At 38.6% G+C, this 12,364-nt stretch overlaps 2 protein-coding genes across 2 annotated transcripts in view; one reads left to right on the forward strand and one right to left on the reverse strand.

Annotated features, from left to right (window-relative positions):
- The window catches only part of LOC110441313 (lysosome membrane protein 2-like), a 44,958-nt gene extending 35,752 nt beyond the window's left edge, over positions 1 to 9,206 (reverse strand). The window contains exons 1-5 of the mRNA XM_021484425.1: positions 9,169 to 9,206; positions 7,930 to 7,972; positions 3,743 to 3,952; positions 544 to 641; positions 104 to 153 (exon numbers count right to left, since the gene is read on the reverse strand). Of these exons, the coding sequence (XP_021340100.1) occupies positions 104 to 153; positions 544 to 641; positions 3,743 to 3,952; positions 7,930 to 7,972; positions 9,169 to 9,206 (439 nt within the window). The remainder of the gene's footprint in view (positions 1 to 103; positions 154 to 543; positions 642 to 3,742; positions 3,953 to 7,929; positions 7,973 to 9,168) is intronic.
- Positions 9,207 to 9,306: 100 nt separating this feature from the next.
- Positions 9,307 to 9,726, forward strand: LOC110441316 (protein argonaute 3-like). The gene has a single exon (XM_021484426.1). The coding sequence runs from the start codon at positions 9,307 to 9,309 to the stop codon at positions 9,724 to 9,726; it is 420 nt and encodes a 139-aa protein (XP_021340101.1).
- Positions 9,727 to 12,364: the final 2,638 nt, after the last annotated feature.

Raw genomic sequence — 12,364 nt, forward strand, 5'->3', positions numbered from 1 at the left:
ATCATGTCACATAGTGGAGTGACTTACCTGTTCCGTTTATCATGTCACATAGTGGAGTGACTTACCTGTTCCGTTAATCATGTCACATAGTGGAGTGACTTACCTGTTCCGTTTATCATGTCACATAGTGTTGTGTTCCAGTAACCAAGACTCCTGAAGAACAATGTTACAATGCAATAATACTTTTATAATCAATTATTCGAGCTATGCAGTAAAAAGAAGCAATGAATACGGTATATGTAGGTGAATTCTGCACAAGGCATCTCTTTTTGAAAGGCTAAGCAGAATTTTTAATTTTGGCAGAGCACATTTTAAAAAAAAAAATCCCAAAAGAGAGAATAAAAAAATACAGACTGGCTGATAAACCGGCTGGAATCAAGATCAGTTTCCGAATAATGGTAAAGTATTGATAATCATGTACTTGTGAGGCTGCTAGTATACACTGGATTGGAATGTGTGTCATATATCTTAACATCGATACTAATACTTTAGTGAAGGTTGAGTTTTAGTATAGTGACAAGTATTTGCACTCGTCAAACTTACGTTTTAGAGTTCCATTTATCAATGATATTGAATTTGTCAACTCCCTGAACATCTGACCCGGTGAATATCGTGTATACCCCATCATCAGAACCATTCGTCTGTCCAACAAAATCAGGAAATGCATCAATCAATAAAAGGTTGCAGACTTCATAATGCCAGTATTTCTAAAACAATATAATTATAATTTATTTAACCCTTAAAACAAATACTTGAATCACTGAAGTTGATAGACTTGATACTTCCAGTATTTCTACAACAATTATTACTTAACACTTAAAACAAATACAGGAATCAACAAAGATTATGGACGTGATACAGCCAGTATTTATAGAATATTATTTATACCTTATTTTCTAATTTTTTTATAGCAGTATGGGTCCGTTTCTAGTTATTAAATGTGACTATTTTGGTGCATTTATCTATTTCATTTGTTCTCCTTATTAGGCCATATTTAAAAAAAAAAAATGTTTGCCATTTCCCATCTTCATATTGTTTTCTTTTGGATAGGTAGGTAAGTTCTTTTTTAACCAAGAGGCCCAAAGGGCCTTAATGCTCAAATAAATAACATTGATTTGGAGTCAATAACTCCTATAAAATGTATAGCACAAACATTATACAAAATACAGTAAAACCCTGCTAACTCCAACTCGTGGGCACCAGATCAATAGTTCACGGAATACATTGTATTCGACGAATGCGAAGGTCGTCAGACATCATCATGTTTTGAATCCAAGTTATTATAATGATGATTTGTTCAAGTTTGAATATCTTTAAAGATGGTCGACAATCTGTTATGTGATTTCTGATTAATATTGTCAAGCTGAAATATGATTTTACACAAACAAAGAATTAAGAATCCCCGTCTCAGGCAGAGCAAAACACTAAAGAATTCCACTGTCGTTTTTCAGTGTTAAAAGTCATCTGCCCCTGATAACCATTGCGACAATGTTGTTATCTCATTAAATTCGCCCAGAGGAACTTGACTTTAAGTTTGAAATAGTTTTTCAAAATGGTGGGCTTGGCAGCCATATTCGTTTTCTGATCGACCCGACATAAACGTCCATTTTAAATGTAAACTAAACGCATTAACTGACAATAATAACAACAACGATGTCCAATATCAACTGCTAGACCACGACTATGCGACGAAACAAAGTGACACTCGTTCACACATTGAAGAGACGCTGACTACTGAGGCCCCTATTACTGACAATTTGACTGATGAGCTAACACCGACGTCCGATGAGGATCCCTCCAGTACCAATGATCATGAATACACCAATAACTTTTTAACCTGGTCGCAGGGTAGACGAGTGGTTGAACTCGCGGTGTTATCTGAATACCTGGACCAGAAAGGTTGTAAGGAATGCTGTACTAGGCTACGGTTGTCCAATACCCAACAGGAAAGACATTTTGGCCTGGGAAGTATTTTATACATACAAGTAAGTGTATCACATGCATGACATCACAATAGTCAGGATCATATTTTATATTTGTTATTATATGCCCGGTAGGCCTATATTTCAAGTTCCTTTTTTTTATACTACATACAACAGTGTTATTTTTATACCACAATATCATATGTTGTTATTCGTACATAATGTAAAAGTGTATTATTGCTATATAGTGTGATATTTCTATACCACAATATGGTATGTTGTTAGCTGTACATAATGTGAAAGTTTAAAATTGTTTTGTTCAGAATGTAAAAGTTTATTATTGTTGTAAAGTCTGATTTTTTTTATATTACAACATAGTATGTTCTTTGTACACTATGTAGAAATTTATAATTGTTGTGTAAAGAATGTGGAACTTTGTTATTGTTGTTCATTGTGACATTTTTCTGACACAGTCAAGTACATTGTTTGTTATAATGTTATACATACACAATGTGTAATTTATTTTATATTGGTTATTACGTATACATTTGAAGTAATTTTATTGGTTGGTAATGCCTACTGTATTATATTTGTATACAAAAAGTGCTATATTGTATGTTGTAAATTGTATATTATTGGTACAAATGTACGAGTTGTCTCTCTTTTTTATTAGAATTTTTTTGATTCATGTAATGGGCTTTTTGTTTGTTTTAATATTATTGTTAGAAAATTACTCAGTTTTTTGGTATTTTGTTCATCAATATTGACATTGTTATTATTTTTTATGTGTTGTATTTCTAATAAACCATTGTTGCATCAAATAATATATATTTTGTTTCATTTTGTTCAATTGAAAAAAAAATCAAAAACTCCCACAAGGTATGGGTTATTGTTCAGAAATGATTTGCTTATGCAATAGCGATGCTGTAGAAAAAACAACAATGCCTCGTTACATTTTTAGGCGGAGGGACGGGGATCCTTAACACTTCCCCTAAAACATTGATGTCAAACATCATCGTGAAATACATATATAATATATAAGAACACCGTCGGGACTAAGTGAGCTATTCGAGGAACAGGGGATATTCAAGTAATGTGAGTTTGATTAAGTGGGGTTTCACTGCATATCTTAAATAAAGCAAAAACAAATAAAAAAGAGGCCCATTGGACTTGACGATCACTCGAGATGTAAAAATATGTTTTCTGTTGTTGTGATGTGTTAAAATTACAAAAGCATCTTAGCATCTCTCCATCAATGAAGAGGATTAGATTCTAACATTTCGGCCCCACCCCTAAGACTTCGAGGACGAGTCAATCATTCTTTTTCATAACCTCCCACAGCAAACATAGGATGGTAATTCCAACTTGGTTGTTATTTTCCACCAAGCAAAATATACCTAAAAGTGTATTCCGACAAACACTACAGTAAAAAGTTACCCCTCCCCAATTTGACCCCTTTTAGCTCCCTGCCTCTCAGGCCCTGGGGTTGAATTTGGGTCTTAATTTTCATACCATCAAAGTGCAGATGATGATAATTCTAACCAAGATTGAATCCTATGCTACTAAAATTAAGTGTTATTTCTCTATATAAACTATTGTAAACATTATCCCCTCCCCAGCGGGGATAATGCGTAACCTGGGATTATGAAATTCACAACTTTTGATAAAGCACCTAAAGACCTTTCCACCCATGAAAGGTATTCGATTCCAGCATATCTAGGTCTGAAGAAAAATATTGTTGAAAGTTTTAGTGCCATATTTATTTTGTTGGTCGGGAAACAGCAAACAATTTTATAAGGATGGCCTTAGTTGCTACTCACATTGTAGAACAAACCAAATTGATCTGGAAGTGTGTGATTGAACCTTTCAGCTATGTCTTTTATAGACTTCAACAGGTTGTCCTCATAGCCCCACAGTATGTCGGCGATAGACAGCTCCAAAAACAGCTCAGCATCATCAACAGCCTCCAGCAAAGCATCTACCAACTCCTGTAGCCAGTCATACTCGAACCGTAACAGCTCAGCAATAGCCTGTAACAGAGAAATCTCATCTCCTGTAACCAGTCATACTCGAACCGTAACAGCTCAGCAATCGTCTGTAACAGAGAAATCTCATCTCCTGTAACCAGTCATTCTCGAACCGTAACAGCTCAGCAATAGTCTGTAACAGAAAAATCTCATCTCCTGTAGCTAGTCATACTCGAACCATAACAGCTCAGCAATAGTCTGTAACAGAGAAATCTCATCTCCTGTAGCCAGTCATGCTCGAACCGTAACAGCTCAGCAATAGTCTGTAACAGAAAAATCTCATCTCCTGTAGCTAGTCATACTCGAACCATAACAGCTCATCAATAGTCTGTAACAGAGAAATCTCATCTCCTGTAGCCAGTCATGCTCGAACCGTAACAGCTCAGCAATAGTCTGTAACAGAGAACTCTCATCTCCTGTAACCAGTCATACTCGAACCGTAACAGCTCAGCAATAGCCTGTAACAGAGAAATCTCATCTCCTGTAACCAGTCATTCTCGAACCGTAACAGCTCAGCAATCGTCTGTAACAGAGAAATCTCATCTCCTGTAACCAGTCATACTCGAACCGTAACAGCTCAGCAATAATCTGTAACAGAGAAATCTCATCTCCTGTAGCCAGTCATGCTCGAACCGTAACAGCTCAGCAATAGTCTGTAACAGAGAAATCTCATCTCCTGTAGCCAGTCATACTCGAACCATAACAGCTCAGCAATAGTCTGTAACAGAGAAATCTCATGTCCTGTAACCAGTCATGCTCGAACCGTAACAGCTCAGCAATAGTCTGTAACAGAGAACTCTCATCTCCTGTAACCAGTCATACTCGAACCGTAACAGCTCAGCAATGGGCTGTAACAGAGAAATGTCATCTCCTGTAGCCAGTCATACTCGAACCGTAACAGCTCAGCAATGGGCTGTAACAGAGAAATGTCATCTCCTGTAGCCAGTCATACTCGAACCGTAACAGCTCAGCAATGGGCTGTAACAGAGAAATGTCATCTCCTGTAGCCAGTCATACTCGAACCGTAACAGCTCAGCAATCGTCTGTAACAGAGAAATCTCATCTCCTGTAACCAGTCATTCTCGAACCGTAACAGCTCAGCAATAGTCTGTAACAGAAAAATCTCATCTCCTGTAGCTAGTCATACTCGAACCATAACAGCTCAGCAATAGTCTGTAACAGAGAAATCTCATGTCCTGTAACCAGTCATGCTCGAACCGTAACAGCTCAGCAATAGTCTGTAACAGAAAAATCTCATCTCCTGTAGCTAGTCATACTCGAACCATAACAGCTCAGCAATAGTCTGTAACAGAGAAATCTCATGTCCTGTAACCAGTCATGCTCGAACCGTAACAGCTCAGCAATAGTCTGTAACAGAGAACTCTCATCTCCTGTAACCAGTCATACTCGAACCGTAACAGCTCAGCAATGGGCTGTAACAGAGAAATGTCATCTCCTGTAGCCAGTCATACTCGAACCGTAACAGCTCAGCAATGGGCTGTAACAGAGAAATGTCATCTCCTGTAGCCAGTCATACTCGAACCGTAACAGCTCAGCAATGGGCTGTAACAGAGAAATGTCATCTCCTGTAGCCAGTCATACTCGAACCGTAACAGCTCAGCAATGGGCTGTAACAGAGAAATGTCATCTCCTGTAGCCAGTCATACTCGAACCGTAACAGCTCAGCAATAATCTGTAACAGAGAAATCTCATCTCCTGTAGCCAGTCATACTCGAACCATAACAGCTCAGCAATAGTCTGTAACAGAGATGATCAGCAATCTCTAAGGCTGGCTTACTCAAACCCTTTAAGCTCTTGATCAGCTAATGCTTGTCACAGTATAGTCTCTTTAACAAACTCTAAGGCTGGCTTTCTCAAACCCTATAAGCTCATGATTAGCTATTGCTTGTCACAGTATAGTCCAGTCCCAAGCCACCACTTTCCATAAGAAAGCTTTAATTTAAATTTATTTGACCAACAGAAACTCAAGTTTTTGTGCAGAAACGGATTTTCTATTCACAGTTAGTGACCTTGACCTTGATGTTTAATTCTAAAGATCAATTTAAATTCAGCACATTCGTTAAGGAAGCAGTGTCTGAAGTTCAAGTACTATTGGCCCAGGAAACTTACCTCTTGTTTTGGAACACAATTCTCCTCCAATCCCAATCTTGGGCTGGTGGCTCAATTGACCCTCAGCCAAAACTAGGATATGACCTTTGAGTTAAAACCCCATTGTAACATCATTCGACCTGAAGATTAGAGCCCTCTTAACTGTGCTTCTAACCTTTTGACATGGGCTGAAAAGGAATAACAAGAGGCCAAGAGGGCCTGTATCGCTCACCTGGATATCTAAGCAATCATGGCAAAATATGATCCAAATATGATCCAAGGGAATTGACCAGACCCCTAGGCCAGTCCTTGTAGCATATCTGTATTAGATTTTTCATGCCCAGCAATTTTATGTACGGTTATGGGGACCCCAGGATCAATTCTAATATCATGACTGCGTTCGTCTCTTTATGACCAGCATTTTTTTTATATAGTTTTGAGGTGGGGATCTCAACTGTTTCAAAGTTATGACCCAGGGGTTAAGTCTACAAGGGTGGGGCAGACCCCAGGGTTAATTGTAATATCATGACTGCATTCGTCTCTTTATGCCCAGCAATTGTATATATAGTTTTGGGGTGGGGTCTGAACTGTTTCGAAGTTATGACCCAGGGGTTAAGTCTCCAAGGGTGGGGCAGACCCTGAGTCATCCTGGAAGCATATACAGTTATAGGGTAAGGATCTCAACTGTTTGCAAGCTGTGACTCAGAAACTAGGTCCCTAGGGATTTGGCCAGACTCCAGCTTCTATTCTAATATCATGACTCAGTTTGTCTCTTTATGCCGAGCATTTGTATATATATTGTTTAGGGGTGGGGATCTCCACCATTTCAAAGTTATGACCCAGGGGTTAAGTCTGCAAGGGTGGGGCAGACCCCGGGGTCAATTCTAATATCATGAACTCTTTCGTCTCTTTATACGCAGTAATTGTATATATGGTTATAGGGTGGGGATCTCAACCATTTCCAAGTAATCAACTATTTATGGCCCCACCCTTTAGCCTGGGGGGTCAACCCACCATTAGTACAATTTTGAATCCCTGCCTCCCATGATGCTTCCAACCAAGTATGATTGATATCCATTGCATAGTTCTACAGAAAAAGTCATTTATAGCAATAATAGTCAAATTACCCCCTTTTGGCCATTGGGCGTCAGCCCCACCATTCGTACAATTTTGAATCCCCACTACCTAGGGATGCTTCCAGTCAAATATGGTTGATATCTATCACTTAGTTCCAGAGAAAAGTTGCTTAAAGCACTATACCTAAATAACCCTTTTTTGCCCCACCCCTCAGCCCCCTGGAGTGTCAGCCCCGACATTTGTACAATTTTAAATCCCCACTAGCTAGGGATGCTTCCAGTCAAATATGGTTGAAATCCATTTCTTAGTTCCAGAGAAGAAGTTGTTTAAAGCAATACAGCCAAATTGCTAAAGATTCTTCAGACTCAAAATTAGGAAATGAATGCAGGACCTTTTGACTCACAACTAGAGCACATCAGACTTGTCCTGAAATCAGGAAAATAAGCCATTACCTTCTTCTTAATTTGATAAGGCTTTTCTTGAGTATTTTCTATACATTTGGATTGTAGGTTTTATGATTTGTGAATTTAGTATAACCTAAACATCATTTGAGATCAACTTCAGGTCATTGAACTATATATACACTAGAGTAGACATGTGATGACTGGACCGATGTCAGCTAGTACACCAGGTTCAACTGGCCTTCCTAACTGGGACAAAGGTATAATGCTAGATAAGAAGTAAAAAGATAGATCTTCAAACTGAAAATGAGACCAGATAATGCAAGACATGAATGCCCTGCTCCTATGTAAATAAGTGTTGTTTGAAACAAATATAAAAACAGTAATGATTACCTGGGCCCTGAACTCTTCTACAACAGAAACTCTTCTGAGTGTTCTTCATTCATGTAAAATGAACCATTCAGAACTGAAGGTGCTACAGGGATGACACTGACAGACTGGATCACATGTGGGTATGACCTTATGACCCTGCTACACCCCAACTCCCTCATCGGCTTAAAATGGCACGGCAGGGACATGATGTCTGATAGGACTGGTGGCCTTATATTATTGAACCTCTTCAATCTTTACTTTAGAATCCATTACATACCATACCTAATATAATAATAAAACACACCAAATATCAATAGAATAACTTTTTTGAACTGACAATCCCAGATGTTTAAACAAATTGCTTGTTGAAATAGACAATGCACAAATGACATTAAACCATGCTATATTATGAACAAGAGGCCCAAGGGCCTTAGCGGTCACCTGAGTTATATTATAGGTACTAGTAACTCAATTTCATTGTTGAGATGTACAAAATGTGGAAAACTTAAAACAAATTTAAACAAAAGCCCCTGATGATCTTTTCTTACATGCAGGGAATTGACTATAGTGCCTCTGAGTCTGGAGTTTTTGAAATATTGGTTAATTTTCCCTTTGGGGCCCCGCCTTGGCTCCTGGGGTTGGGGCAGGAATCCCAAATTTACAATTTGATACCATCTTCCTCCAAGGATGATTCTCACCAAGTAAGATTAATTTCTTACTGAAAATTGCCAAAATATACCAAAAGTGTTATTTCCCTATATAAACTATAGTAAATTTTATCCCCTAGCCTCCCCAAAGGAGAAATTATGGCCCTGGGGTACTGAAAATTATAATTAAAAAAACACCCTGATGATCTTTCCATTCATGCAGAGAAATTGACTGTAGTACCTATTGGTTAACTTTCCCTTTGGGGCCCCACCCTGGCCCCTGGGGTTGGGGTAGGAATCCCAATTTTACAATTGTGTAGCCTCACCTACCAAGGTTGATTCTGACCAAGTTTGAAAAAATTCTATCCATTAGTTCTTGGGAAGAGGTCGAAAATGTAAAAAGTTTATGCACGACGCATGAGCAAAGCTAAAATAAAAGGACCTGACTAACATCTCTAAGTTAGGAAACAGATTATAACATTATGTACTGGTTATTATCTCTCCCATACAAATACTGTATACACTGTTATCTATGTCCTGTTATATATCTATTACTAGTCTGACAGCAGAGCACGGTCAAAGTCATGTGCAAATTTTATAAGTGGTCTTGTACTTGAGAGTCACATGCCTGCTCTTGAGAATCACATGCATGAATTTTTAAAATTTCTTATATTCAAACATTCAATTTCTTTCAGAATAAAATTTTGTGTTTTTTTTCTGGCAGAAGGAGGATGCTGCTTTGACCGTGATTATGACGGGCAGCGGTCAAGGAAGGGCAGAGGTCATGGAAGGGCAGGGGTCATGGAAGGGCAGAGGTCAGAAAAGGGCAGCGGTCAAGGAAGGGGAGAGGTCATGGAAGGGGAGAGGTCATGGAAGGGAAGAGGTCATGGAAGGGCAGAGGTCAGGGAACGGTAGAGGTCTGGGACAGGCAGAGGTCAGGGACGGACAGCGGTTAGGGACGGACAGCGGTCAGGGAAGGGCAGAGGTCAGGGAAGGTCAGTGGTCAGGGACGGGCAGAGGTCAGGGACGGGCAGAGGTCAGAAATGAACAGAGGTCAGGGAAGGACAGCAGTCAGGGAAGGACAGCAGTCAGGGAAGGGGAGAGGTCAGGGAAGGACAGCGGTCAGGGATTATCCATGTTCCGTATCTTCATCATATCCTGTAAAGTTTAGGCAGTGATCAATCTACTTGCACGTCCTGCGTCTTTAGATGTATGCTAATTGGAAAGGATGCACCTATTCTACTCATGCACGACCCATGGCCAGGACGCATATCAATTCAGAAGTTGATAAAGTTTATAACATGTTTCTTAATCGATCAATATCAGAAGTTGCTCAAAATTTGGTGTCATTTTTATTCCCGCTAAGTGTTAAGCCTTATCTTTATAGAAATCCCCTGTTCTAATTATAGCGATTGCTGGTGTAAGTAGTGGCCTGGTTGGATACTGATGTTGGTAACCAGCCAATCATGCATTGGTTCTATGCAATATCCAGCAACTTATCGTTTAACCCACAAATTTATTTTGGAACCCATACTTTTAATAACATGTCGGTCCAAGGACTCACTTATTAATATCCTATATTTATCAATGTTTAGGGAATTTGATTAAAACATGAGTAATATATAATTATGACCTATTCAAAAAGCAGAAAAACAGCTATGGTGCCCCTATCTGATGTTCACAGATTGTCATTCGTCAAAAACAGCTATGGTGCCCCTATCTGACGTTCACAGATTGTCATTCGTCAAAAACAGCTATGGTGCCTCTATCTTACTTTCACAGATTGTCATTCGTCAAAAACAGCTATGGTGACCCTATTTTACGTTCACAGATTGTCATTAGTCAAGAACAGCTATGGTGCCCTTATCTTACGTTCACAGATTGTCATTCGTCAAAAACAGCTATTTTGCCCCTATCTTACGTTCACAGATTGTCATTCGTTAAAAACAGCTATTCTGCCCCTATCTGATGTTCACAGATTGTCATTCGTCAAAAGCAGCTATTCTGCCCCTATCTGACGTTCACAGATTGTCATTCGTCAAAAACAGCTATTCTGCCCCTAACTGATGTTCACAGATTGTCATTTGTCAAAAACAGCTATTCTGCCCCTATCTGACGTTCACAGATTGTCATTCGTCAAAAACAGCTATTTTGCCCCTATCTGACGTTCACAGATTGTCATTCGTCAAAACAGCTATTCTGCCCCTATCTGACGTTCACAGATTGTCATTTGTCAAAATCAGCTATGGTGCCCCTATCTTACGTTCACAGATTGTCATTTGTCAAAAACAGCTATGGTGCCCCTATCTTACGTTCACAGATTGTCATTCGTCAAAAACAGCTATTCTGCCCCTATCTGACATTCACAGATTGTCATTCGTCAAAACAGCTATGGTGCCCCTATCTAACGTTCACAGATTGTCATTTGTCAAAAACAGCTATGGTGCCCCTATCTTACGTTCACAGATGTCATTCGTCAAAAACAGCTATGGTGCCCCTATCTTACGTTCACAGAATGTCATTCGTCAAAAACAGCTATTCTGCCCCTATCTGACGTTCACAGATTGTCATTCGTCAAAACATTTATCCTGAGGAACAAATCAACTGTTGCATTGAACAAGACTATTTTCACAATCGACAGAATGACCGCGTCATCCTGTATAATGTACAATACAAAACTATTGATAACTTGTATCTCAAATACATGTACAACATGGACGGTTCTTTTAAAATCCATTTATCATATATATGGAGTAATAAGGGTGCCAGGCACAGGTAGATCACAAGTGAAACACCTATCTTTAGAAATATCTTTTTCTTTATGATACCTCTATTTGACTATTTCTATAAACAACAGTTTATGTGTCATGATCTCATTACCAGGTTGAATTTCCCATTAATAAAACTCTTCATTGGTCACCGTTTCAGCAGATAATATTCTATTGCACTGAGCATTGTTTGTTTTGTTCAATTCTATCATGCACATCCATTTTTTTTACTTTTTTTTTGGTAAGGTTATTTAATAACAAAACCAACCAGGCAACATTTGAAAACTTCAATTTCGGAATTTTACGATTAGCTTTATTACGTAAGAATTAGGCCAAAAGAGGAAGGCTTGGCACCTCTGCATGCTACTGCCACTACACAAACAAATTCAAAGAAATCTAACAAAAAACTAGCAAATGCTAAGCCGGACAATATTTTGGCACATTTTTACAAAAAGGAGCAAACTCCCTTAAAAAGGTGTGAAACATACAAAGTTATTTCAGAGGGCACAACAACATATGGTGCTGCCACTACACAAACAGATTCAAAGAAATGTATTGAAAAGGGAGTAAATGCATAGCCTGACAACAAATTTTGTCTATGAATGGATAGACCGACGAGCTGATTCCAGTATACACCCCCCCACACACACTTCGTTGTGGGGAGTATAATTTATATAATATAATAAGACAAAAAATATAGCTACCCCATATTATATGTCACTATGAAATTGGAAAATTTTGTCTATGAATGGATAGACCGACGAGCTGATTCCAGTATACACCCCCCCACACACACTTCGTTGTGGGGAGTATAATTTATATAATATAATAAGACAAAAAATATAGCTACCCCATATTATATGTCACTATGAAATTGGAAAATTAAATAAAAGGTATGATGAATGTATAATTTATCCATTTAGCAGGACAAGTAAGAAATTTCAATACAGCTAGGTATTGAAAAGCAAGACTAATGGAAAGAGTGTGTTTACTTTAAGTCCCTTCCTACAGTACATACCACAGACTGGTGGATAGAGTGTG

This window comes from Mizuhopecten yessoensis, unplaced genomic scaffold (genome assembly GCF_002113885.1).
Source record: "Mizuhopecten yessoensis strain PY_sf001 unplaced genomic scaffold, ASM211388v2 scaffold715857, whole genome shotgun sequence".
NCBI lineage: Eukaryota > Metazoa > Mollusca > Bivalvia > Pectinida > Pectinidae > Mizuhopecten > Mizuhopecten yessoensis.

Bases quoted from the DNA above. Each gene is read 5' to 3' on its own strand.
- LOC110441316 (XM_021484426.1), top strand. From the start codon at position 9,307: ATGACGGGCAGCGGTCAAGGAAGGGCAGAGGTCATGGAAGGGCAGGGG.